Source organism: Mangifera indica, chromosome 16 (assembly GCF_011075055.1).
Source record: "Mangifera indica cultivar Alphonso chromosome 16, CATAS_Mindica_2.1, whole genome shotgun sequence".
Taxonomy (NCBI): Eukaryota; Viridiplantae; Streptophyta; class Magnoliopsida; order Sapindales; family Anacardiaceae; genus Mangifera; species Mangifera indica.
Genome location: NC_058152.1, coordinates 9,638,211 through 9,666,070, shown reverse-complemented (window position 1 = coordinate 9,666,070; position 27,860 = coordinate 9,638,211). Strand labels below are relative to the sequence as shown.

Below are 27,860 nucleotides of genomic sequence, written 5' to 3'. Positions count from 1 at the left end.
ATTTATTTAACATTTCCCCGCAATTGCAATGGTAGCTCACGGACTTGCAATTGATGACAGAAAGAGATAAAGTGTCCACAAGACAATCCTTTGGTAAATATATCGGAAAGTTGAGATATGGTAAGAACATGCTTTTGTTGAATAGCCCTATGAGCAACCAACTTATAAATGAAATATAGATCAATGTTAATATGCCAAGTGTGAGCATGAAACACAAGATTAGTAGCCATGTGTAGAGCAAACTGATTGTCACATAATAAAAATGGAGATGAATGTAGTGGAATATCGAGCTCTTGTAAAAGATAACAAGACCACCAAACATCAGTAATAACATATGCGAGGGTACTAGAATGAGACACAATAGCTTGTTTTTTAATAGTCCAACAAACAAGGTTGCGTCTAAGAAAAATGCAACAACCAATGGCAAAGCAGCGTATGCAAATATCAATAGCCAAATTAGCAGCATAATAGGCAATAAAATAAGGACTAAGGTCACAATAAAATGTGAGACCATGAAACAGAAAACCCTTAATATATTGAAAAATACATTTGACTGTACGCATGTCTTTGTGAGTAGGTGCAGATAGTCACTAAGCTACCGACTGACAATAGAGGTGATATCAAGACGAGTGAGAGCAAAATACTATAAGCCACTAACCATTCGCCACCAACCATTCTATGATAAAGTGTAGCATTTGGAAATAAATCATCATTAGCAGATGATGATGCTTTAGAATTAACAAAAGGGTGGCTAAAAAAGCACACAAGTCAAGTTAGAATTGACGAAGTAAATCCACTACATAACATCGTTGAGATAAATACAAAATGGTAGATTGGCAAATAACCTTTGTATCAAGGAAGAAATTGAAGGTACCCAAATCTTGACAAGCAAAGGCAAAACATAAGGTAGAGACATAATCTATAACAATTAATACATCAGAGCCATTAACAACTAAATTATCTATATAAACAAATAAAATCACAACTAATGTAGAGGTACGATAAATGAATAGTAAAAGATCAAACTAATTATTAATAAACCTAAAGTCAAGTAAAAAGGAATACAACCAATGATGTCATGCTGAAAGTGTATGTTTAAGGTCATAGATGACCTTAATAAGACGACAAACATGAGATGGTCAATTGGGGTCTATGAACCTAGAAGGCTACTCTATGAACACTCCTTAAGTGAGATATTTCTAACAAAATGCATTCTTGACATCAAGTTGGTGTAACGGCTAGTCATACATCAAGTCAGTTTGACAACAAGACTAAATGTATTAGTAAAATCTATACTTGCCTACTAGTGAAAACTCTTGGCAACTAGACGAGCCTTATACCTCTTAACAAACCCATCTGCACTTTGTTTGCCTTATAAACCCGAAGAGAACCAACCAAATTCCACTGAAGAAATGGTAGAATAAGAACCCAAGTGTTGTTTTGCATAAGAATGTCATATTCTTCATTCATTGCCTAACACTAACAAGGAAATGATTAAGCTTGTTTAAAGGTGGTCGGCTTATGGAATATCATATCAGTAGCTTTAGCAACAAGAGCCCAAAGAAGCACATGAGAAAAGGAAGTCATGATCTCAATGATGCTTTGAAACTTGGGTAAATTGATGGTGTCTTAAATCAATCAAATAAAGAGGCTTTCATAAAGGTTGAAATAACTGAAGGTGAAACAAGAGAACAAGCAGAGACAAAGAATGGTGAAAAGCTACTATCGGGTTACACTAGACTAGATGGCATTACAAGAGCACTAAAGAGAGGTAGACCCATCATATCTCAAAGTTGTAAAATTGTAGACAAAAATGACAATGACTAAAACCCTAAAGGAGGCTTCAATAAGGGAAGAGTAGCATAATAGCCAAGAAAGATAATCTTGTGAAATAGAACATGATGAGAGATGTGAGATAAATAGTAGGCAATTGAAGACAATGATACCTATGATGTTAGACATCATACCCCAAGAATAAACATAGAGTGGATCGGGGCACCAATTTATGTGAAGCAGTTAGAGTGAGTAGAGGATAACAAGCATAACCAAAGATACATAAATATTTATAGTTTGGAGAATGTTAAAGTCGAGCCTCAAAAGGACTTCAATTCTTGATTAATGGTGTGGCAACAAGTTAATAAAAAACACATCAGTAGAGAAAACTTCCATCCAAGGTGTAGAGGGTAGGTTAACCTGTAATTATAAAGACAATGCCCTTTTTCCATTATATCACGGTTTTTCCTCTCAACAACACCATTTTAGGCAAGAGTATAAGGACAAGACAGTTGAAGTGTAATGCCAAATGACTTAAGGAAGGAACAAAATAATTTGTTATCAAATTCACCACCACTATCCATATGAATAATTTGAATAGAACTAGAAAGAAGTTTCTTTATCATTAATTTAAATTTAGCAAAAGCAACAGTAACATTATACTCTTTAAACAGAGGATATAACCATGTATACTTACTAAAACCATCAACAATAGACAAATAATAACAAAATGATGACAACAACGTAACAAGAATAGGGCCCTAGATATTAAGGTGAAGAAGCTTTAAAAGGCTACGAGCAATATAAGTACATTTGGTAAAAAGGAGGTGATGACTTTTACCAAGAGAACAAACTTGGCAAATAAAGGAGGGATCCTATGAAAGATGAACTCAACCAAACACGGAGGCAAGAATAGTCTTGAGCCTTGTGGAAGATGGACAACCAAGAGGACAATACTAGACATCAGACGAGACATGAATAGACGAATAGGTGGTAATGATAAGAGGAGTCAATTAATATAGACCATTATTGTTGTGAACAAAAAAAGGAATTTGACCTGTCTGTTTATCCTTAATCATAAAACCAGATGAGTTAATAAAACAAACAAAATTAGTGTCAAAGGTAAACTTATGAATGGACAATAAATTTTTGTGTAATGATAGAACAAAAAAAAAACATCATACAAAATAACTAGAAAGTGGGAAGCTTTAAACAGACAAACGAACCCTAGATGTGATATTGACAATGAATGACCATTACCAACAATCACTAAAGACATACTAGTGAGACAGTAGGGAGAAGACATGACTAGAACTTTAGTTGTCATATGATGTGTAGCACTAAAGTCCAAAACCCAATTTGAATAAAAGAGATCACTCACAGACATAGTAACAAGAGAAGTAGTCACAGAATTGGTTTAATTTTTTATGAAAAATTAAAAATTACTCTAGAGATAGATAACCTAAAAAGTTACTAAGTATAAACCATTATTATGTTATATTAATTGAAAATAAAGGTAATTTTGTCCTAAAAAAATTAATACATAAGGGTATAATAGTAATAAAGTTAAAATTATCTTGGTAATCTATTAATACCAAAGATGAAATTGGTAATCAGATTACATTTTATATTACTTACTACATCACTGTTGGTAATAGAATATTATTGAAATCTTTTATTATAAACAAACTAAATAAAGTAATATTAGTAATAAAAAATAAATTACCAAAGTAATCTTTCAATATAGTGAATCAAATGCCCCTTAGTATTAACTTGAAATAAACCAATTTTGTTTTGAAAAAATGTCATTTCATGTCAAAATATTTTTTGTGTATTATTATGTAACAAATCATGTTATTTGTTGACATTTGACAAAATGTGTTGTTTCATAACTAATCATGTCGTTACATGTGTCTCAACACAATTTTACTTGTTACATAGTTTGAGTTATTTCGAATTGAATTAGGTCAATTCGAAAATATTTTGGTTCGGTTTAGAGTTAAAATTTTTTTATATAATCTTATTTTGAGTCAGGTTAGGGTTTAGAGTCTGTGACCTGAAACTTGAGTTGACATGACACGAACAAGACCCAATGACACAAACTGCCAAATCTAGTTTCATACTATGTTGTAGCTTGACAAAATTTGATATGACTCGTTAACCGAATATGAAAAAACTAGATTAGGGTTATGATTTTTTACACAAAAAATAGTCAGATCGAGAAAAAAGAAGAATTACATTTAAATCTTTGGCAGTATCCTATAAATCCCAAGAATCCTCGTAACCCCTTGACATTCTTAGGTGGTGGTCAGGTTAGCATACTTTCAACTTTTGATGGATCAGTGGCAACACTTGCAGCAGAAATGATGTGTCCTAGATATTCAATTTGAGCACATCAAAATGAGCATTTTTTTAAATTAATGATTAGGTGATTTTAAGTTAACACTTGGAAAGCTGTTCAAAGATGAGCCAAGTGAGTCTATCTATCAAGGTTGTAAATAAGTATGTCATAAAAAAAAACTAGAATAAATTTGAATAAGGATAAAAAATAATGTTCATTAAGGCCTAAAAAGTAGCTGGTGTATTTGATAGTTTGAATGGCATAACCAAGAACTTATAGTGTTCATTATGAGTTCGAAAAGCTATTTTCTTAATGTCCCTTTTAGCCACTCTAATCTAATGGTATTGAGATTTCAGATCCAGCTTAGAAAAGATGGTTTCTCCCTCTAGTTCATCCAGAAGTTCATCAATGGCTGGTGTTGGGAACTTGTTAAGAATGGTGATCCTGTTCAAGGCTCTATAGTTGACACTAAAGCGCCATCCTCTATCCTTTTTCTTAACTAACAGAACTAGTTTGGAATATGAACTAGTGCTTGACCTGATAATCCTAGCTCCCAACATTTCTTGGACTATTTTCTCTACCTCATTTTTCTAGTAGTGTGGGTAGCAATACGGACGAATATTTGGTGGTGGTGCCCCAACAATGAGTTTGATGGCATGGTCATTGACTCGTTAAGAAGGCAAGCTGTTGGTAGCTTCGAATAATTGTTTGAATTCTTGTAGAAGGTTGCTAATGTTGCCTGGTAATTCAATTTGTTGTGGTTCATCTTCAATTTTGTACCATTCAATCCAGAACCCAACTCCTTCCTCTTGGACTATTTTCAGCAGAGTCTTTAATGAGATTTCCAGCCTAGTTAGCATAGGATCTCCTTGTATCCCTAACCATTTCCCTTCGTGTTTGAATTTTAATGTCAATATTTCCCAGTTGAATTGGCAAAAAATTCTGAATTATTTATATCCCTTATACCACCAATTTTATGTTTTTGCAGATGCTAGTGCCCTTCAGTTGATGTCCATCTCTAACCATAACTCCAAAATTTTTAGTAGGAAGCACAAGTAAATCAATTTTCTTGACCAATTCTTTTGAAATGAAATTGCGACTAGCCCCACTGTCAATTAAAATTCTTACCTCATGACCTGTGATTTTTTCGACGACCTTAAATGTTTGATATGGACTGATTCTAGTGATTGAATGGGCAACTAATTCAATGGGTTCTTCAAGAACATTTTCTGTCATAACATCAACTGGAGCTGCCCCTGTAATCGTCACCTCGTCAGATTCTGGCATTCTATCATTTTCTATAACATCACCAACGATCAACACCTGGAGTGATCGTTGTCGGCACTGGTGGTTGGGCCCGAATGGTTCATCACAACGGAAACACAACCTCTTTAAATACTTGTCTTGTTGTTCAGCCTCAGGGAGACACCAAAAAGGTAATCGGCACATGCTACTGGCTTGATCGAAGATCCTTGTGAGTGGTTGTCGGCCTGATTCGATGCTACTCGAGTTTGCTGGGAGATGATCTAGAGTCGGGTTGAAGGGAGTTCGGGTTGGTGTCATCAGATTGAGTTGGGTGAAAGAGATGGGTTGTGTGGTTGGGACTTTGTAGTTAGGCTGGGTAGCGTGATTTTCTTAGGTTGTGGGTGGTTGTTGCTGCGTTGGGCTTGGGCTGGATGTGTTGGGTGCCCAGTGTGGGAAAGGGTTGATAGTGTTGTGGTTGGGTCTGTTTGGCCACGTGTGTGTCTCCCTGACCGAGTCCAGAGCAGCATTCTTGTCTTCAATCCGTTAGGCCGTACTCATGGCTTGTCATAGGTTGGCGGGTTCCATGACTCGTATCTCGGGCCGAATTTCTTCTTTGGGAAATTTTAAAAAATGGCCAAAATACCCTCTCATTCAACAAAAATAGCCAAAATCACTATTTTCAAGCCAAAATGTCCAAAATCACTGTTTCAAAAAAAAAAAGCCTATGACTTTTTTTAATACCAAAACTATCCTTTCCCTCATATTTATATAACTCTCCCACTTACTATGGGGTTTTAATGTAATTTTAGATAAATATGAGAGGTTTTTGGATATTTTATATTATAAAGACATTTTGATAATTATTTATTTATTTCAAACTTTTTCTAAAATATCAAAATTACCCTTCCCTTCATTTATATAACTCCCCTCACTCATTATGGGGGTTAAAATAATTTTAGATAAATATGAGGGGTTTTTGGATATTTTACATTGTAAAGGCATTTTCATTTTTCAACTTTTAGAATTCGAATTTCAGTTCCGTTTTTTCGAATTTCACCGTTTTACGATATATCGATTCGTATTTTTCAGATTTCTGAAGGATTTTCCGTTTGTTGCCATTCTAAGGTTTTTCAACTTTTAGAATTCGAATTTCAGTTCCGTTTTTTCGGATTTCATCGTTTTACGAGATATCGACTCGTATTTTTTAGATTTCCGAAGGATTTTTCGTTTGTTGCCATTCTAGGGTTTTTCAACTTTTAGAATTCAAATTTCAGTTTCATTTTTTCGGATTTCACCGTTTTACGAGATATCGACTCGTATTTTTCAGATTTTTGAAGGATTTTTCGATTGTTGTCATTCTAGGGTTTTTCAACTTTTAGAATTCGAATTTTAGTTCAGTTTTTTCGAATTTCACCGTTTGACGAGATATCGACTCGTATATTTCAGATTTCAGAAGGATTTTCTGTTTGTTGCCATTATAGGGTTTTTCAACTTTTAGAATTTGAATTTCAGTTCCGTTTTTTTGGATTTCACCGTTTTACGAGATATCGACTCGTATTTTTCAGATTTCTGAAGGATTTTTCGATTGTTGCCATTCTAGGGTTTTTCAACTTTTAGAATTCGAATTTTAATTCAGTTTTTTCGAATTACACCGTTTGACGAGATATCGACTCGTATTTTTCAGATTTCTGAAGGATTTTTCGTTTGTTGCCATTCTAGGGTTTTTCAACTTTTAGAATTTGAATTTCAGTTTCGTTTTTCCGAATTTCACCGTTTTACGAGATATCGACCCGTATTTTTCAGATTTCTGAAGGATTTTTTGATTGTTGCCATTCTAGGGTTTTTCAACTTTTAGAATTCGAATTTTAATTCAGTTTTTTCGAATTTCACCGTTTGACGAGATATCGACTCGTATTTTTCAGATTTCTGAAGGATTTTCCGTTTGTTGTTATTCTAGGGTTTTTCAACTTTTAGAATTTGAATTTCAGTTTCATTTTTTTAGATTTCACCGTTTAACGAGATATCGACCCGTATTTTTCAGATTTTTGAAGGATTTTTCGATTGTTACCATTCTAGGGTTTTTCAACTTTTAGAATTCGAATTTTAATTCAGTTTTTTCGAATTTCACCGTTTGACGAGATATCGACTCGTATTTTTCAGATTTCTGAAGGATTTTCCGTTTGTTGCCATTCTAGGGTTTTTCAACTTTTAGAATTTGAATTTCAGTTTCGTTTTTTTGGATTTCACCGTTTTACGAGATATCGACTCGTATTTTTCAGATTTTCGAAGGATTTTTTGATTGTTGTTTCCGTTCTAGGGTATTTCAACTTTTAGAATTCGAATTTTAACTTTTAGATAAGGATTTTATTGTTTTTTCATGACAAGATTATTTAAAAAATGAACTCAAATACGATACACATTCATATATAACCACAAATAAAGTATATTATATACATATGAAAATACAATAAATATATACATCTAAACATAGAAATAATGATAAATATACATCCGTGAGCTACTCGATACAATGAAAATACAACTGTGTCACTAATCGTCGACGCATAGAGGTAGACGACTCTCGGGGAAAAACGTAGCTTCGTGCCAACGCCAAACACTCAAAAAATTGTAACATAAAAACGCCACAGTCACCGGAGCCCAACCCCTGCTGAGGGACATCCGACGCTATATGTAAAGTAAGGGGATCACGTCGTGGAGTCCTCTTAGAAGCTGTCCAAAAAGTCGTCACCTCTAATAACGCGGGAATAAAGGTCATGTACGGTCGCATGCGCTGCTCCAGAGTCCCTATATTCCCCGAATATGAAACATCTGAATCATACACCGTAATCGACCACTCACGGAAATCTATAACTCTGGCGACCCAATGTGCGTTCTCGAAGTTTATAGGGATGAAAACCTATAAACAATGAGACATTTTAGTTACAATTCGTTGTCGTTAACCAATTGAATGTAATAGAAATATATATAAACTCTACCTGATCGACCATCCCCCATGGTTTGTACAACAATCTCAGGGTGTACGATGCATCAACCATCCTCGTGAAGAGCCCCGAAAACTCAAACTCTCCAATCGGTGTGGTCTGTCAACTCTTCCAGGCCATCTCAATATGACCTCCAAAGAATGTGTGGGCAGTCGTCCAACGCTGTGAGATAGTCGATTGGTGATCGTTTTGCTGCCGACGTAATAAAGCCAAAAAGGAGTCCACATGCCAAAATGGTTTAAACAAGTTCACGTGTTAGTTAGTAATAAATATATCTAGCTTTTTATGAAATTATATAATATAGACAACTCACATCGTCAGTCAACCACTCGCGCAACTCTACAACAAGCCTCCAGAAGCTGGCCTTCGACTTCGACCCGATGAAGTAGACATCATGTGAGTCGAAAGCCACAGCGCTGGTGTACCATGTGAGGAAAGATTCCTCACGCTCAGAGGCAGAGGATGGAATGGTCGTAGGTTATTGTTTCGCCCTCCCTTTGAGTGGATTCGTATACGGGGTGCGAACCAGCGGACCCTTCCGAACGATCCGGTCACGTGTTGTACGAATCATCTGCATGATCCCAAAAAAAAATAATTAAATCCAAAATTCATCCTATGTAACAATTAGCATTAATCGATTTATCTTACCTTCTCCAACTATGCGGGATGAGGTTTAGCTGGAGAATCTTGAATCACGGTCAAGTCTACCACGCATGCTCCCTCGGCGGACTAGAAAATACAAATTTTAAACATCTCAATGACCAATATATACAACTATTTATATACTAAGTATGATTGATATACCTCAATAGGGATGGGCTCAAAATCGTCCTCCTGGAAGTCCTCCTCCTGTGAACCAATATCCATAATTTTTTTGGTCGAGCTCGGGATATCAGCAAGTAACCATAATCGCTCGTCCTGAAAATCAGTCAAAACATCATTAAATAAATAATATAATTGAAAAGACAGATCAATCAATGACAATTTTAAAATAAAGTTAACCTGAACTTCCAGGGAAGGTGTTCGGGGAGAACCCTCGATCAATGCAACAGAAGGACTAGTCGGTGCGTCCTCCGAGGCACTACCCTAAGATAGTAGTAATAATAACTTAATTAGTGACATTTCAGATATAACAATACTATAATATAATAATGACATTTAACAATAAATATAAATTTGAAATATCATACGGACCTCGTGCGGGTGACGGGATGGTATTGCGGTATCAACGGGGGATATCGGTGGGATATCCTCGTCCCTCTCCTGTGCGAATGTAATAATAGTTGTCAGAATAATAACACTGTAGACATTTTATATAAGTAATAAATTAAAAGTGGTTTTACAACCTGAGCGGCGGAGGTTGGATATGTACGCGTGACGATATCCTCCAAACGAGTCATACGATCCTCTAATCGAGTCATCTGGGAAGAGACATCGTCACGTAATCGGGTCATCTGAAAAAAGATATCGTCACAAAAACTCGATATCTCACGTAAAATCGTAGCACCCCAGTGCGCTAATGTAGCATCTAATGTCGAAAAATTGGGTGGTACGAATGGGGGACACTGCTCGGTGGCATGATGGGTAGAATCGTCCTCCAGTCCAGGATGGTCCTCCACCCTACGGTGGTCCTCCACTGCAGGATGGTCTATCCGTGGGCTCTGAATAACAGGGGAACATATCGACTGATCCATAACAAAATGCTGAATAGGCTCCTCATGTGTCTCAGAAGTCTCGCGGGTACAACTGAAGGGCCTGAGGATGGAGAAGCCCCGTCTGTAGTAGCGATCGGAATCGAAGAAGATGAGGAAAAATCAACATCGGGTAAACCGGTGTACTCACGAATCTCAACGTACCACGGTAAACCCTCCTCGATCGATGATGGCTCAAGAGGGAATGTAACATCCTCCTAATGATGAAGATATATAAGTGAAAATAATTGTAACATATAATGAATTAATCGACTTATTAATTAACTAGTACATACCGGATCACCACTGAAAATACGCCTTATATGAGTCCAACCAGGGACGTCTCGCGTACGCCACCTCAACATCCGAGGGGACGAATAGAGATCGACAAGATCAATCTAATCGTGTAACGTCTCTAGAGTCTCGTATATCCAAAACTGTAATATAATCATTTACGATGTAAATAAATCAATTTATATTTTTGTCAATTAATATATATAAATGATAATATAAAACTTACCTGAAATGCGAACAGAAATCCGTAAAGGTCGTATTTACAGATTTTTGGTATCCGTCCAGAACAGACTCTCTCACTCGCCTGTGACATAGAATCGTATGTCATCTGCCACACAACAACGCCCCACGGGTAGGAATTAAACCCGTCCAAATGATCAACTAACTGGAAGTAATCCGTGGACACCTTCTTTCGTCGATCATTCCCCAACAAAACAATGTGAAGAATATAAAACAAGGCCATCTTGACAACGTCAATATCGTCATCCCCCCATGGCCTCGACAAGAAAATACGCTCTAAGTCGTGATACTGCACCGTCAAAAAACCTTGAAAGTAAGTATCTCTGATCCGATATCCAGAAGAGCGAGGCATATATGAAGAGACATCAGTCCGTCGACTAAACGATAGACCTGTGACTAGTGCAAACTCGAACGGACTAAATCTGACATCAACCCCACTAACCCTGAACCAAAACTCGTCTCTGGCAGAGGGTCGATGTAACTGTCGGAGTAGAAATGCATGAACCAACATCCCGGAGAATTTGGTTTTGGGTAAACGAAGGAGATACCCGAAACATGTCCTCTCAAATAATCGTAGCTGATCTGGGGTCAATGTAGCAGTAATCCGAGATAATGCGGCACGCTGTGCACGACATATCGCCTCTGCCCGGAAGTGTCTGGTCTCGTCGGGGATTTGCAGCTCGTTGTCAACCCATCTTCTTTTGTGAGAAATATCCTGAGATAATGTAAAAAAATTGTTAGACATAAGTAAAAACAAATATGTAAACAAATGTATACGTGGAAAAAATATAAAAAGATGAAAAATACCAAATAATCAAAAAGGAAATAACAAAACTTAAAAAACAAGATTTAACTGTCTGATAACGGAATTGAAATTTGAATTCTGAAAATTGAAAAACCCTAAAATGGGAACAATCGAAAAATGTTTCGAAAATCGAAAAAATACGAGTCGATATATCTAAAAATAGTTAAATCTGAAAAAATGAAACTGAAATTCGAATTCTAAAAGTTGAAAAACCCTAGAATGGAAACAATCAAAAAATCCTTCAAAAATTTGGGAAATACGAGTCCATATCTCGTAAAACGGTTAAATTTGAAAAAACAAAATTGAAATTCGAATTCTAAAAGTTGAAATACCCTAGAATGGTAACAATAAAAAAATCCTTTGGAAATCTGAAAGATAAGAGTCCATATCTCGTAAAACGATGAAATTCAAAAAAACAGAACTGAAATTCGAATTCTAAAAGTTGAAATACCCTAGAATGACAAAAATAAAAAAATCCTTTGAAAATCTGAAAAATACGAGTCCATATCTCGTAAAACGATGAAATCTGAAAAAACATAATTGAAATTCGAATTCTAAAAGTTGGAAAACCCTATAACGGAAATAATCAGAAAATCCTTCAAAAATCTGAAAAATACGAGTCCATATCTCGTAAAATGGTTAAATTCGAAAAAACGAAATTAAAATTCGAATTCTAAAAGTTGAAAAATTCTAGAATGGGAGCAATCGAAAAATCCTTTAGAAATCTGGAAAAAACGAGCCTATATCTCGTAAAACGGTTAAATTCGAAAAAAATGAAACTGAAATTCCAATTTTAAAAGTTGAAATAACCTAGAATGACAACAATCGAAAAATTCTTCAGAAATCTGGAAAATACGAGTCCATATCTCATAGAACGGTTAAATTCGAAAAAATAGAAATGAAATTCCAATTTTAAAAGTTGAAATAATCTAGAATGGCAACAATCGAAAAATCCTTCGGAAATCTGAAAGATAAGAGTCCATATCTCGTAAAACGGTGAAATCCAAAGAAACGGAATTGAAATTCGAATTTTAAAAATTGAAAAACCCTAGAATGGGAACAATCGAAAAATCCTTCGAAAATCTGAAAGATAAGAGTCCATATCTCGTAAAACGATGAAATCCAAAAAAACGAAATTGTAATTCGAATTCTAAAAGTTGAAAAACCCTAGAATGGGAACAATCGAAAAATCCTTCGAAAATCTGAAAGATAAGAGTCCATATCTCGTAAAACGGTGAAATCCAAAAAAACGAAATCGAAATTCGAATTCTAAAAGTTGAAATACCCTAGAATGACAAAAATCAAAAAATCCTTTGAAAATCTGAAAAATACGAGTCCATATCTCGTAAAACGGTGAAATCTGAAAAAACAGAATTGAAATTCGAATTCTAAAAGTTGGAAAACCCTAGAACGGAAACAATCAGAAAATCCTTTAGAAATCTGAAAGATAAGAGTCCATATCTCGTAAAACGGTGAAATCCGAAAAAACAGAATTGAAATTTGAATTCTAAAAGTTGGAAAACCCTATAACGGAAACAATCAGAAAATCCTTCGAAAATCTGAAAAATACGAGTCCATATCTCGTAAAATGGTTAAATTCAAAAAAACGAAATTGAAATTCGAATTCTAAAAGTTGAAAAATTCTAGAATGGGAGCAATCGAAAAATCCTTCAGAAATCTGGAAAAAACGAGCCCATATCTCGTAAAACGGTTAAATTCGAAAAAAATAAAACTGAAATTCCAATTTTAAAAGTTGAATTAACCTAGAATGACAACAATCGAAAAATTCTTCAGAAATCTGGAAAATACGAGTCCATATCTCGTAGAACGGTTAAATTCGAAAAAATAGAAATGAAATTCCAATTTTAAAAGTTGAAATAATCTAGAATGACAACAATCGAAAAATCCTTTGGAAATCTGAAAGATAAGAGTCCATATCTCGTAAAACGGTGAAATCCAAAGAAACGGAATTGAAATTCGAATTTTAAAAGTTGAAAAACCCTAGAATGGGAACAATCGAAAAATCCTTCGAAATCTGAAAGATAAGAGTCCATATCTCGTAAAACGATAAAATCTGAAAAAAACGGAATTGCAATTCGAATTCTAAAAGTTGAAAAACCCTAGAATGGGAACAATCGAAAAATCCTTCAAAAATCTGAAAGATAAGAGTCCATATCTCGTAAAACGATAAAATTCGAAAAAACGGAATTACAATTCGAATTCTAAAAGTTGAAAAACCCTAGAATGGAAACAATCGAAAAATCCTTCGAAAATCTGAAATATAAGAGTCCATATCTCGTAAAACGGTGAAATCCGAAAAAACAGAATTGAAATTCGAATTCTAAAAGTTGAAATACCCTAGAATGACAAAAATCAAAAAATCCTTTGAAAATCTGAAAAATACGAGTCCATATCTCGTAAAACGGTGAAATCTGAAAAAACAGAATTGAAATTCGAATTCTAAAAGTTGGAAAACCCTAGAACGGAAACAATCAGAAAATCCTTCGAAAATCTGAAAGATAAGAGTCCATATCTCGTAAAACGGTGAAATCTGAAAAAACGGAATTGAAATTCGAATTCTAAAAGTTGAAAAACCCTAGAATGGGAACAATCGAAAAATCCTTCGGAAATTTGAAAAATACGAGTTCATATCTCGTAAAACGATGAAATTCGAAAAAATGGAATTGAAATTCGAATTCTAAAAGTTGAAAAACCCTAGAACAGAAAAAACGAATATAAAATTCGAAAAGTACACAATCAAAAACCCTAGATAAGAAAAATCTCAATTTACCCCCTCATGAAAACTGAAATTCTAAAAGGTCCACTGTGTTCTAAGGAATTTCCCCAGCTTCCCAATATTTTAAAAAAGCTACTTTTCCCCCCCAAAAACAGCCAATCTTGGCTGAACGTGGGTACACGATTTTGACGTGGGAAACACTGTTCCCACGTCGGACTGTCGATCTCTTCGGCAGTCATTTTCGGCTAAATTTTGGTCGTTTCAGCCTCCGATTTTCACATAAATCAAATCTACACGTTGTCTAACACAAAACCCCTCAATCAATTCAACAAAAACAACCAAAAATCAAAACATTTTAAGCATTATTCAAACCGTAAACCCTAAAATTTCAAACCGAAAAATCTCAATCAAATCTCTATAATATGAGCAATAATTTGATCCAAACAAGATTAAGGGAGATATACTAACCTTCTTTGCCATTTGTGGGTGCCGGAAATCAAGAAAATCGACGGAAATCATATCGCCCGTGGGATGAACGTGGTGACGTGAAAATATTTTGAAATTTGAGAGAAATGCACAGTAAATTCGCTAATATTAACGTGGGAAATAGCAATTTTTTTCTGTGTTATATATATGGACATTTTCGTAATTTCGCAAAACTCGCGTTGACGTGATAAATTTCAAAAATACCCCACGTGGGAAAAGGATTTCCCACGTCACCCCAATTGTTTTAAAAAGCTAATTTTTCCCCCCCTCCCTAAAATAGGCTGAACGTGGGATTACTGATTTTGACGTGGGAAACACTGTTCACAGTCGGACTGCCGATCCCTTCGGCAATCATTTCCGGCCAAATTTTGGTCGTTTTAGCCATCAATTTTCACATAAATCGAATCTACACGTTGTATAACACAAAACCCCTCAATTAATTCAACAAAAACAACCAAGAATCAAAACATTTTAAGCATTGTTCAAACCGTAAACCCTAAAATTTCAAACCGAAAAATCTCAATCAAATCTCAATAATATGAGCAATAACTTGATCCAAACAAGATTACGGGAGATGTGATAACATTATTTTCCATTTTCGGTTGCCGGAAAGCAAACAAATCGGCGAAAATGACGTTCGCCGTGGGATTGCCGTGGGATGCGTTAAAAATTCGAATTTTCTTTGAATTGCACAGTGAAAATTTGCTGTGTTTATATATGGGGGCATTTTCGTCACAAAACCTGGGCATTTTTCTTAAACCTGAATTTTTTGGGTAATTTCGCTTAAACCCCTTTAATTTTGCCTAATTTTTAAAATTTCCCTTCTTCTTTTAACCCAGAAACGAAGGCATCTTTCAAGGCTCCATCTGAGAGATCCAGAAGAGAGGCCGACAATTTTTCAAAGTGGAATCTGTAGTCGCCAACGGAACCATGCTGCCAGGGAAAAAGGAGTTCCTCATACGTTGTGCCATCCTAAGTCAGTCGGAACCTTTCAATCAGTGCTTCTTTAAACTCCTCCTAGCTACCGAACGATCCCCTGGTCTGTTCCCATTGAAGCCATGTCCGTGCTGGTCCTTCCATACACACGCCGGCTGCTGGGACTTTGTCTTCTGCTCTGACGCGATTGACGGAGAAGTATTTGCCTGCCCTAAAAATCCATCCGACCGGATCTTCGCCGCCAAATATTGGTATCTCAATTCGTCATGTATAGACATCACAACCTCTGCCCCCAATGACTTCTCCTCCTCGCAGGTGCATTGGTTTCGGTTCCTTTCTACTATCGTTCTTTTCTTCATCTGATAATTTGTTGCTTCCCGAGTTTCCAATGTCCTCTTGGACTTCTGACTGATCGGCAATGGCTTTGCCCTTTATTTCCTTTTGACAAACCATTGCTAATATTTTCTTGATTTCGGTCACCTCCTTTCTCACAGATCGTGCCTCCCTTAGCTCAATTTGGATGCCCTTTAATTCTTCTCTGACCGCTCCCATTTCTGTTACTTCTTTCTCCAGCAGGTCAACTTTTGGTTCCATCCTTGTACTGACCTTTTACTTCTCGCTCTGATACCACTTTAATGAGTACCTGACCTGTGATGGTGTTTCTGCAGGAGCTGCTCTGAACCTGCTCTCACCTCTGCTTCAACCGTGCTGCAATTATGATGGAATTGAGAATAATTGGGATGTAATGAATTGAATAGAATAGAATGAATAACTACTAATTTTTTGATTGCAGAAAGTGATAAGAGTACACCTGTTTTATTGAATAGCTAAAGAATAAACCAATACCCCGGAGCTGCAATGCACAGCACCCAAAGGTCCATAGCCCTAAGCCCCCGAATCCCACCTAATAACCTGTATATTTCCCTGATGCCCCTTCTACATTGCTCTGCCGCCCTTTTATAGTTGAATTGGCTGCTGGATGGGTCCTATCTTCTTTCTTTGGGTTATCATTATCTCCCTCTTTTGATTTATCCTTATCCTGACTCTCTTGCAGTGTTTCACCCTGCTTCATGGAATTATTTTGATAATGTTTATCTTTCACTGTTGCTATCACAGCTGGTGGCATCTGATAACTCTTGATAATTGGGGGTCTATCAGAGAGATACAAGCTCCTTATAATAGTCCAGTTGTGATATGGTGTGATAATTTGAGTACATGAGCACTAGCTTCAGATGTTGTTTTTCACTATAGAATAAAACATATAAAAATCGATGCTCATTTCATAAGAGAACAGGTAGCATAAAAAATTCTTTGGGTACCGCATGTACCTACAGAGTTTCAGGTTACCGATATCTACAATCAGGATTTCAGTGTTGAGGTCAAACTGAATATTGGGTTGGATAATAAGAAAGAAGTTGATGGTTCCAGAAAAACAGAAAAAGTAAAAAACTGTTAATTGAGAGGTGAAGTTATGGCTCAAGGAGGAGATGATTGATACACTCTGTGACACAATTTAATGTTGAGTCAGCATTAGTGTCCAAGAAGGGAGCTGTAATTCAGGGAGGAAATAATCGGTGTATACAGTTATGTTTGGGTTGTGATCTTATGTTTTTTATGATTGTAGGTTTGTGATTTTTTTCTTTTTTTTATAGGTTTATTGCATTAATGTTGTTGGCCAATTAGGATAGTAGAAATGGTGCCATCAGGAGTGTGATAATGTGCAAATGTTTGCAGTTGTTGGCTGTGACTATGTGCTTGATAATTTTTGTATAAATCCGGTTTGTAGACCTTGCAATGTAGAATTTTTGTATAAATCCGGTTTGCACGATTGTCAAATCATAAAACAAGTTGTTTAGCCCTTGATTGGGTGTTCCAAGTTCCAAAACATGTTAGTCTCTCCATATATTGACTTCCTAATGCTTACATTGAAAAGTTTTGAAATGTAAAGCTTGTAGAAATCGCCAATCCGAATTTAATGTGTTTGTTTTAACTTTTCTCTTCTCAAACACATCAGTGTACTTGGTCAAATAAACAAAATTACCAAGTCTATGTGTTTTGTTCACAATTAAGTTGATGCCGTGTAGAATGGGGTGCATGACTTCCCCAATAATGAAAGTCCTACGTTCACATACAAATATGTCATGCGTGGAAGCAAAAGTCCAATTGATTACAACTTTTGAAAGACAAAATAAATTGATAGATGATATAAACAATCCTGAAGATCGGGGTGGGTAGAGGACTCCAATAATTTAATCAGCACAAGGTCTTGGTCTACTGCATACTCCTCTTGTTCAATTCTTTTTTTTTTTTTTTTAATTAAAAGAATTGATCTTTCAAGTTTTTATTTTAAAGGTATTACACTTTGAAAATTTTCTATTGGAATAATTAATTTCACTATTTTTTTTAATTGAAGGTACCAAACTAATTATCTTACTTTCAAAACACTATAAAATAATTGAAGAGCCATTCTTGCAGCCAATAAATAAGGTGGTTCCATATGTAGATTTAAATGCAGAGTGTTGTTATTAGTTCACCTTCAGATTCACAAGATGCAGGCATTTCATTATCTTCCCATGCATTCTATATTATTTTTCCTATCTGCACCTTTTAAAGCTAAGGCACAGCAAACCCGTTTGATATAAGCCCGGGATCTTCGCTTTCTCCCGCCAAAAACTCTTCATGGCTGTCTCCTTCTGGTCTCTACGCTTTTGGATTTTATCCACAAGGCAAAGGCTATGCAGTTGGAATTTTCCTCGCTGGAATTCCTGAAAATACTGTTGTCTGGACAGCCAATTGCAGCTATCCACCAGTGTCTGGTAATGCTACTTTGCTGTTTAATACTGAAGGCAGTCTTGTCTTGCAATCGACAGAAGGCTCAGTTTCTATAGCTAAAATTTCCATGCCTGCTGCGTCTGCTTCCATGCTTAACTCTGGCAACTTTGTGCTTTATAACTCCAGTGGAAAAAATAATATGGCAGAGTTTTGATCACCCAACTGACACTATTTTGCAAACTCAAAGTCTACTCACGGGGAATGAGTTGGTTTCAAGTGTTTCAGGAGCTGAGTATGCCAGTGTGAGATTCCGTCTTAAGATGCAATATGACGGAAACCTGGTGCAGTACCCAGAGAATACTCCAGACACAGAGGAATATGCTTATTGGGCGTCAAATACTTGGACATCTAATCCAAACCGCTTGGATTATACAGTAGAACTTGATGTTGATGGACTTCTGTCCGTTAGTTACGGAGGCCTCCACATAAAAAATATAACAGAGGGAGGATATCCAAGTAACAAAGAAACGATCTATTTGGTGAAACTTGACTCGGATGGGATACTCCGATTATACTCGTACAATTTGAGACAAAATGGATCAAGTTTAGTTGTGTGGGAATCTCCGGAAGACAAGTGTGTGCCTAAGGGTCTGTGTGGGCTGAATAGCTATTGTAATACAAATCAGAACCAGAAATCTGGTTGTACATGTCTTGAAGGGTTTGAATATGTTGATCAAAAGAATCAATATTCAGGCTGTGAGAGGAATATGTCAAACCGGCATGGAGCTGTGAATTACACCATTCGGGAATTGGATAACTACGTCTTTGAAGATGTTTCATATTCAGTTCTACTAGTATCCAAAGAGGAGTGCAAACAAGCCTGTTTGAAGGACAGTAATTGCGAAGCTGCACTATTTGGTATGACTGGGCGTGCAGAATGCAAAGGCTTCCTTTGAGATTTTCTGGGAAAGATCCCGACGGTGATTTATCAAATATCGTTCTTGTGAAGGTAGAAGTAACTTCATCCTCCACTGTTGAGCTCCCAGAAAGCAAGAAATATCTTCCGGTGGATATGATCATAATGGTCTGTTCTTTGTTTGTTGTTTTTATATTTGTTATTTTGGCAATCTTTGGTTTTGTCATCTATAGATATCATAGCTGGTCATCTAGGAGAATTCTTGTCGAAGGGTTTTGCAAGGATACCGCCCCCATATCATTTAGTTTTGCACAGATTGAAAAAATGACCGAGGGTTTTAAGGAAGAGATCGGTAAAGGATCTTCAGGTACAGTTTATAAAGGAACAATGACGAATTGCCAAAAGTTGGTAGCTGTCAAGAAATTAAAGAAGGCATTTGCTGAAGAGGAAAGAGAATTCTTAACTGAGATAAAGGTTATTGGGAGAACCCATCACAGGAATCTAGTTCGTCTACTTGGATATTCCTGCGATGGACCCAAGAAGGTGTTGGTATATGAGTACATGAGCAATGGTACTCTTGCTGATCTTCTCTTCAATCTAGAAAAGCAACCTAACTGGGTTGAAAGAATGGGCATGGCTCACGATATAGCAAGAGACATTCTCTATCTACACAATGAGTGTGAAACTCAGATCATCCATTGCGACATCAAACCTCAAAACATACTTATGGATGAGAATATGCGAGCAAAAATTGCTGATTTTGGACTAGCAAAGTTGATGAAACCAGAACAAACAAAAACTTACACAGCAATCAGAGGAACGAGGGGGTATGTTGCACTAGAATGGCATCGAAATATACCTGTGACAGTGAAAGCAGATGTTTACAGCTTTGGAGTTGTGTTATTGCAGCTCATATGTCGTCGAAGATGCATGGACCAAAATCTTCCAAAGGATCAAGTTATTCTTGAAGATTGGGCTTACAAATGTTTTGAGGCCGGGGAGTTGAGTCAACTAATAGGTGATGAAAACGTTGATCTAAAACAATTAGAGTGGATCATTAAAATTGCACTTTGGTGTATAATTGATGAGCCATCCCTCTGTCCTTCAATGCAGAAAGTTTTGCTTATGTTGGAAGGGGCTGTGGATATCCCATTGCCTCCTAATCCTATTTCTTGTCTCAGTACCATCTAGGTCTGGTTTGATTTTATATTTCTGATTTCAATAAACCTATGTGGCTGCATTTTTGAGTACTTTTGAGTATACAATTGAAAACACAGATGAAGTGTCATTATATGATAAAGTGATTTTGAATTAAAAATAAAGTAATTTTCAAACAAATGATTTTATATCATGTACATCCAATTGTGAAATGTAAATTTTAAAATAAATTGTATTTCTTAATGATAATTTCATAACAGACATTGAATAAGGAAGAAATTATGTCTTTGTTGTGTGTTTACATTAATATACAATCTAATAATTATAGTCTGAAGAAATAAAATTAATAATCTAAATTAGAGCTAATTACAATTGTCACGTTAGAGCTAATTATAATCACAAAATTAGAGCGTTAGGGCTAATTATAATCACAAAATTAGAGCAATACAACTAATATTGTAACATCCCCACATACTCAACAGGGTTGCACTAAAACAATCTTGATTTTGGATAACAATTCTTGAAAATGACCAGGTGGATGAGTTTTGGTGAATATGTCAACAACTTAATTAGTGGAAAGAACAAACTAAAGTGTCACAATGCCTTGTCGACTATGGTATCGAATGAAATAGCAATCGGTCTAGATATGTTTGGTGCGCTCATTAATCGCTTTTTGTTTGTCATAATAAAGAGTAGTGGAACTCGTCTGAACAACACCAATATCCTCCAACAATCATCGAAGCCAAAGAAACTCATTAGTAGTATCTACAACAACTCTATATTTTGTTTCGGTGTTAGAGTGATAACCACTGTTTGTTTCTTACTTCACCAAAAAATCAAAGAGTCACCTAAAGAAAACAAAATCCAATAGTAAAGTGCTTATCAGTTGTATCCCTAACCCAATCAACATTTAAGTAAGCACATAGTAAGAAAGAATGAGCTAAAAAGTGTAAACCATTAAAGAGAGTTCCTTTGACATAACGAAGGATGTGAAGAACAACTGCATAATAAGTAAAGCGAGGGGTAGACATAAACTGACTGACTGTTTGAACAGAATAAGCAATATCAAGACAAGTGACAGCAAGATAGACCAAACTGTGAACCAATAGTCTATAGCGAGCAACATTAGATAGAATAATACCATCTATTGAAGTGAGATGAACATTAGGCTAAAATAGTGTAGAAGTAATCTTACTATCTATCAACCTCACTCGAGAAATGAGATCAGATGCATACTTAAACTGAGACACATAATGATCATCATATGAAGATGTTACCTCCAGCCAAAAAAATAAGCAAGACATCCTAAATCTTTCATTTCAAAAGATTGACTAAGATATTTCTTAAGATCTGCAATACTTATATTATTATATCCAATAATAATCATATGATTAGCATAGAGGAATAAAAGTGTAATACCATTGTCAATTTTGCAAATGAAAAGAGTTAAATCATATGAGCTCAAACAAAAGCTAAATTGTGAAATAGTGGAGCTAAATTTAGAAAACCAAGCATGAGATACTTGCTTAAGAACATAAATGCTCGTTGAAGATGTCAAACTTTATTAGATGAATGGTCATAGCTAGGTGGTGGTTGCATATATACTTCTTCAGAAAGATCACCATCAAGAAAAGTATTGTTAACATCCATATGAAAAAGATTCCATTTTCTAGCAGCAACAACGACAACAAGACTCTGAATTGATATTAGTAAGGCAACTAGAGCAAAGGTCTTCTCATAATTAATTCTATATTCTTAGGTATTGTCTTTAGCTACAAGACGAGTTTTGTATTGTTCAATGCTCCCATCAGAGCAAGTTTTAATTTTATAAATCCATCAACATCCAACCAAAGACTTGATTAAGGGTAGGTCAACTAAATCCCAAGTTCGAGTTTTGTCCAATTCCTACAATTCTTCTATCATAGTTTATTGTCAAACAAAATTAAAGGAAGCCTCACAAAAAGAGTGAGGCTCATGAAAAAAACTAGTTATGGAATAACAAAAATAATATTGAAGATGAACATGAGTTTTTCTTACTCAGTCAGATTTCTAAAGTGAAAGATTTTTAGAGGAAGGTGGAATGACTGGATCAACAGATGTAACTGACTCATTGAAGGAAAGCACATCATTGGTCGTTGGAATGAGCTCATAAGAAAAGCCTGCATCATAATCCTTAAGGAATAACTCTATTGAAAGGTTAGTAAAAAATGTAGAGAAAGGTGTAACAGAGAATTATGACATTGTAGAAAACATTTTATGCTCCCAAAAGACACATGACAAGAAATACACAAGCATTTTGAGATACGATCCGAACACCTATAACCTTTAGGTGTAGTAAATATCCAAGAGAAAAACATAGTCTAGACCAAGAATCTAAATTGTTGTACTTGTGTGGTTGCAAATGAACAAAACAAACATAATAAATAAATTAGAGCAGATTATAATTCGAAGAGCAATCAAAAAGATGTGCATAAAAGGATTGATTGTTAATAATAGAAGGAATGCGATTTATATTGTGGACAATTGTAAGAGCAACTTCTCCCTAGAATTGTTCAAGATAAGAGGAGGAAATGGTCTCTAAAATGTGTTATGTTTTCGTTCAACCTTACCATTTTGTCGTGAGGTGCCAACATAAGAGTGTTGTAAAATACAATGATTTGAAAACTGGACCAGACCGATTGGTTCAACTGATTGAGCCAGGAACTGGCTCCAACTATGGTTCGGTTAATATAAAAAACTGGTTTTGCTATTGACTCGGTCAAACTCAATCAAAAGCTGGGTTTGACTAGATGAATCGATCAAAATTGGGTTTGACTTTTGAATTTTTTTAAATTTTAATTATTTTTGAGTAATTTGATTATTTTTTATTAGATTGGATAAATTTTTAAAGGTTTTTAAAGAAAAATAAGTTCAAAAATAAAATAAAAAGGAAAAAAAATCTCATATCCATTGAAATGTATTCTATAGACAATAATTTACATAATTATGTTTTTTTCTATATCGTGAGATTGAGACTTTTTTTTATTTTAATTGTTTCATTGAAAGCAAATAAATAATTATTACTTTTTAAAAAAGATATGTTCTAATCTTCATATGTGTGGATATTTTGATTGATTTTATTTTTAACAAATTTTTAAGCAAAATCTATTTATTATAATTTGATAATAAGTTGAATTGGTCAATCTCTGGTTGAATCAGTCGAACCGGTCAAACCATGAACAGTGAGATAATCGATTCGATCACTGGTCTAGTTTTAAAAACATTGGTAAAATAGTACCTTCTGCTTTAAGAAACTAGAGATGATTGTATTTCTTGTATTCCATGGAAATCAATCCTAAGTACTTTAATGGTGCATGAGAATTTATTTTGAACCATGTGTGCAGAGGTAAAATATAACTTAGGTAGTTCAAAATGATTAAGCATTAAAAAAATCCATATAAATAAAAAAAAAAATTATAACAAAGATAACAAAATAACTAGAACCACCAAAAGTTGCAAAATGTTAAAATGAACTAAATTAAATGGTTCAAAAATATAGAATTTATAATAGGAAAAGGCAAATGTGGCAGATGTACTTGTTTTGCAAGTTGACATGACTCACATTCCATATGTTCATCTTTAACCAGACCTAATTTTCCATAGAAAACTAAAGAATGTAAACAACTAAAAGAAACATGACCTAATCAATAATGTCAAACATTCAAAGGAATTAAGGTAAATGAAACAACAACTATTGATAAAAAATTAGCTCAAAAATAAATAAGCTCAAAAAATCATCTAATTTTACACCCTATCTCAATAGTCTATTTTATTTGTAGATCCTGAATAATACAAGTAGAAGAAGAAAAGAGAATATCAAGACCCATGTTACACAAATGACCAACTGATAACAAGTTAAGACTAGCTTTAGGAATAAGATAAGTGTTAACAATAGATAATTTAGGAGTAGAAACACAATCAACATGGGTAATTAACATGGATGAACCATCAACAGTATGAATGTCAAGAATATGAGATGCAAAGACTTTAGACTCAAACAAGATAAGATCAGATGTCATATGGTTACAACATGCAGTATAAAAAACCAAGAAGATTTACTTGGTATAATAGACATAGCAAAAGATAAATGGTTACTAGAAGAGAAAGAATGATGATTTAAAAAGGCTTGAAAATCATGCATAGAAAATGACATGTTAAATGGTGAGGAATTGATAACAATAGTAGATACAAGAAAAGTATCAAAATTGGCAATAGTAATAGAAACAGCAAAACATGGATTATTTCAAAACTATGGAGATCTAGCTTGAAAAGTGGTAGAATTAGAGGATTGTATTTTAGCAAACTTTCGACACTCTAAAATATGATGATTAGGTTCTTTTACAAAAATGACCCTTATTAGAGCCATTAAATCTAATCTTAGGTACAAGTGCAACTGTAACAACCATTGGAGTAAAATGAACATAAGAAACCACCATAACCAAGTCACCCCACATCGGGAATATGGGGACCCAAGACGAGTTTCTTTTAAAACTAATTGAGTAACTACTTAATCAAATGTTGGTAAGGGTACCATGTGCAACCAGAAGCCTTGTGTATGCTCAAATTCACTTCATAAAGTCATTAAAAATTGAATCAATCAGTCTTTATTCCTATTATTTTGAAATTTTTGTGCATCTTCAATGATGTCTCAAACAATTTCTAGCATAGCAATTTGATCCCAAATGGAATACATCTAAGCATAAAAATCCTAGACAAACTAACTTGGCTCTTAAGTCATGCAGTGTAAAACACTTCGAAGGTGATATCAAAAAGTCAAATCATTTGTTACATAATGCTTTCTCAACATGTGCAAAATTTCCTTTGCAGATTCATAATAACCAAATTCTTCATAAATTGTAGGAATTGATGTATTTCAAAACCAAGTAATGATTTGATGGTTTTTGTAATCCCAATCTTCAAGACGTTTCCCATATGTAACATCAATTTCCTCTTGACCCCGATTAGGGGCTTTTATATCCCCAGTAACAATTCCCCACAATTTCCAACCCTTTAGAAAACTAGAAATAGCTTTGAGACTAAGTGACAGAATTTGTGCAATTCAAAAGAATATTAAAAGGTCTAGATACCTCATATCATTCTTCAGTAGTAGACATGATTTCAAAGGTAATAAAGAAATATTAGAACACAAGTTTACTAATAAATCCTATGAATTAGCAACAAGTAAATCAAGTGGGGACAAAAAAAAATTTGATGACTAAAGAAATGAGATGTTTTTTACTGAAGTGGTTTTACACAAGCTATAATATCATGATAACTTTGATAATAGAGATTGAATAAGAAAGAAATTGTATGTCTTTATTGTGTTTTTATATCAATATGCAACCTAATATTTATAGTCTAAAGAAATATGCACAACTAAGAAATAAAATAAATATTATAAATTAAAGCCTAATTACAATCACTAAATTAAAGCCTAAATTAGAGCTAATTATAATCACTAAATTAGAGCAATACAACTAATATTGTACATTGAGGAGGGTTTATTTATACAAATACAAATGAGTAAAGTGTGGACTTTAGACAAATCAATACAATTATAGATCAAATCACTATAATTAAGCATCAAAGATCAAATATATTCTAACATTCCTAGCAAACTCGAGTAGGCAAAGAGTTTGATAATTTGAGTTTGTAATATAAGTCATAAAACCACTCTATAGGGTAGGATTTAGTGAAAATGTCAACTATTTGATCAAGAGATACTACTAAAGTAAGAGGAAGGGTGTGTTAAATTAACCACTGCCTCTCTCTAGAAATCTCTCTCCATAAAATTCTAGAAAAATGTATCTACAATCCAACCATTGCAACTGCCTATCTAGAAGCAAGAAGCATGCAGACTACCTTTCTAGATTCTTCAACCAGGCAACCAAAATATGCTCCAGCCTCACAACTTCCTGTGAATCTCCAAAAAGAATAAGGAATTTTAAAAGTAGGTTACTTAATTGATAACAAAGCAGTATAAATAGGGACCACATCGCAGCCAAGAGTGTGTGCAAACAATAGTAAGTATGAGTTAGTGGTGTAAGTTTTAGCAAGTGTTGTGAGTGCAAAAGTATTGAGCTGTAAGTTATTGTTAAGTAAATGAGTATTTTTTGTGTAAGTGATTGTAAAGAAGCATTAAAAGTGTAGTTTGTAATTGTTCAATATTAATATTTTTTTTTTATAATTACCATTTTTGCTAAATAATTGGTATAAGAGGAGGTAGTCAAGGACTGTGAGTTCTGAAAGAAGTCAATATTGCGATCATGACGGTTTTGAAAGCGGTTAGGGACCATAGCAAGTGGATCAACGATTAAGAGGTGAGTCACATTAAAACTCTACTAGTATATAGTTTGGGATTATGAAGTTGATTGGTCAAGGACTAAGCTTACTTGGTATATATTACCAGGCATTATTACCAAGTCATTACAGTAGATTTTCCAAGTTAAGTCAACGGAATTAAAAAGCTTAATAACTTTAATTACAATAATTGGAGTACCTACATTCAGTTTTATTTGTTGGGTTAAGATTCATAAGATATAATTGGTGATAGAAATACCACATTACCCACTAATGTTGAAGAGTTAAAAGAGTAGAAGTGTGATACCCTTAGGCAAATCTTACATTGACAAAGCATGAAAGAAATGCTAAGTTTGTCCATAATTTGTCTGTGTATTCCACATCAGTTAGGGGTGAGAGAATTTGACTGATTAAATACCTGTGAGGTCCTTAAATTGTTAAGATGCATTTTGGGTTGTAAAAGGCAACCCAAAAGCAAAACTATGATAGACTATGTGTACAAGTGGATAATACCCTAACTATAGGTCAAGCTATTGGATCAAGGATGTTACAAATAGTATCAAAGCAATTTAACATATCCTCTTGAATGATGTTGGGGCAAATCTTAGCAAGGCCACTAAGTCCCATAAAGGAGTGCATTTGATACTCTTAGGCAAATCTCACATTGACAAAGTACAAGAAATTGTCTGTATATCCCACATCGATTAAAGGTGAGAGGATTTGACTAGTTAAATACATATGAGCTCCCTAAATTGTCAACACACATTTTGAGTTGTAAAACTCAAAGGCAAAACCATAATAAACTATGTATCCAAAGCGAACAATATCCTGACAGTTGGTTGAGCTATTAGACCAGGGATGTTATAAGAAGATTAAAACTAGTAAGGCTCTATATCTTATTATTGTCACGGTTGAATATAAATAGCTATAACATATCAAGAATGTGAAAACCCCAAAGAAGGCTTGGGACGCACTAGTACTAGTATTCACAAGGATGAATGACATAGAGTTAAAATGTTTGGAGAAAAACTCTTATCAATCTCATAATAAGACATGACAATAAGTCAATATTTCTGTAAAGTTAAATCTTTTTGCGATAAAATTTCCAAGTTAGATCCTCAAAAT

The 27,860-nt window shown here is 34.7% G+C and overlaps 1 protein-coding gene, 2 long non-coding RNA genes and 1 other non-coding gene across 4 annotated transcripts; 2 read left to right on the top strand and 2 right to left on the bottom strand.

Moving 5' to 3' along the window:
- Nucleotides 1-8,704: 8,704 nt before the first annotated feature.
- LOC123198646 lies at nucleotides 8,705-9,205 on the bottom strand. Its single transcript, XR_006498087.1, has 3 exons — nucleotides 9,166-9,205; nucleotides 9,010-9,090; nucleotides 8,705-8,932 (listed from the first exon to the last, which is right to left on the bottom strand). It is a non-coding gene; the product is annotated as an uncharacterized LOC123198646 (long non-coding RNA).
- Nucleotides 9,206-15,368: 6,163 nt separating this feature from the next.
- On the bottom strand, nucleotides 15,369-17,139 carry LOC123198801. Its single transcript, XR_006498153.1, has 2 exons — nucleotides 16,362-17,139; nucleotides 15,369-16,258 (listed from the first exon to the last, which is right to left on the bottom strand). It is a non-coding gene; the product is annotated as an uncharacterized LOC123198801 (long non-coding RNA).
- On the top strand, nucleotides 15,443-16,346 carry LOC123198800. Its single transcript, XR_006498152.1, has 3 exons — nucleotides 15,443-15,865; nucleotides 16,045-16,126; nucleotides 16,219-16,346. It is a non-coding gene; the product is annotated as an uncharacterized LOC123198800 (transcript).
- Nucleotides 17,140-19,218: 2,079 nt separating the features above from the next.
- Nucleotides 19,219-20,472, top strand: LOC123199690 (G-type lectin S-receptor-like serine/threonine-protein kinase LECRK2). The gene has a single exon (XM_044614731.1). It carries the CDS (start codon nucleotides 19,260-19,262, stop codon nucleotides 20,427-20,429), a length of 1,170 nt encoding a protein of 389 aa, XP_044470666.1. The 5' UTR covers nucleotides 19,219-19,259; the 3' UTR covers nucleotides 20,430-20,472.
- The last annotated feature ends 7,388 nt before the right edge of the window (nucleotides 20,473-27,860 follow it).

Coding starts and splice junctions, on each gene's coding strand:
- LOC123199690 (XM_044614731.1), top strand. CDS start 19,260: ATGCAAAGGCTTCCTTTGAGATTTTCTGGGAAAGATCCCGACGGTGAT.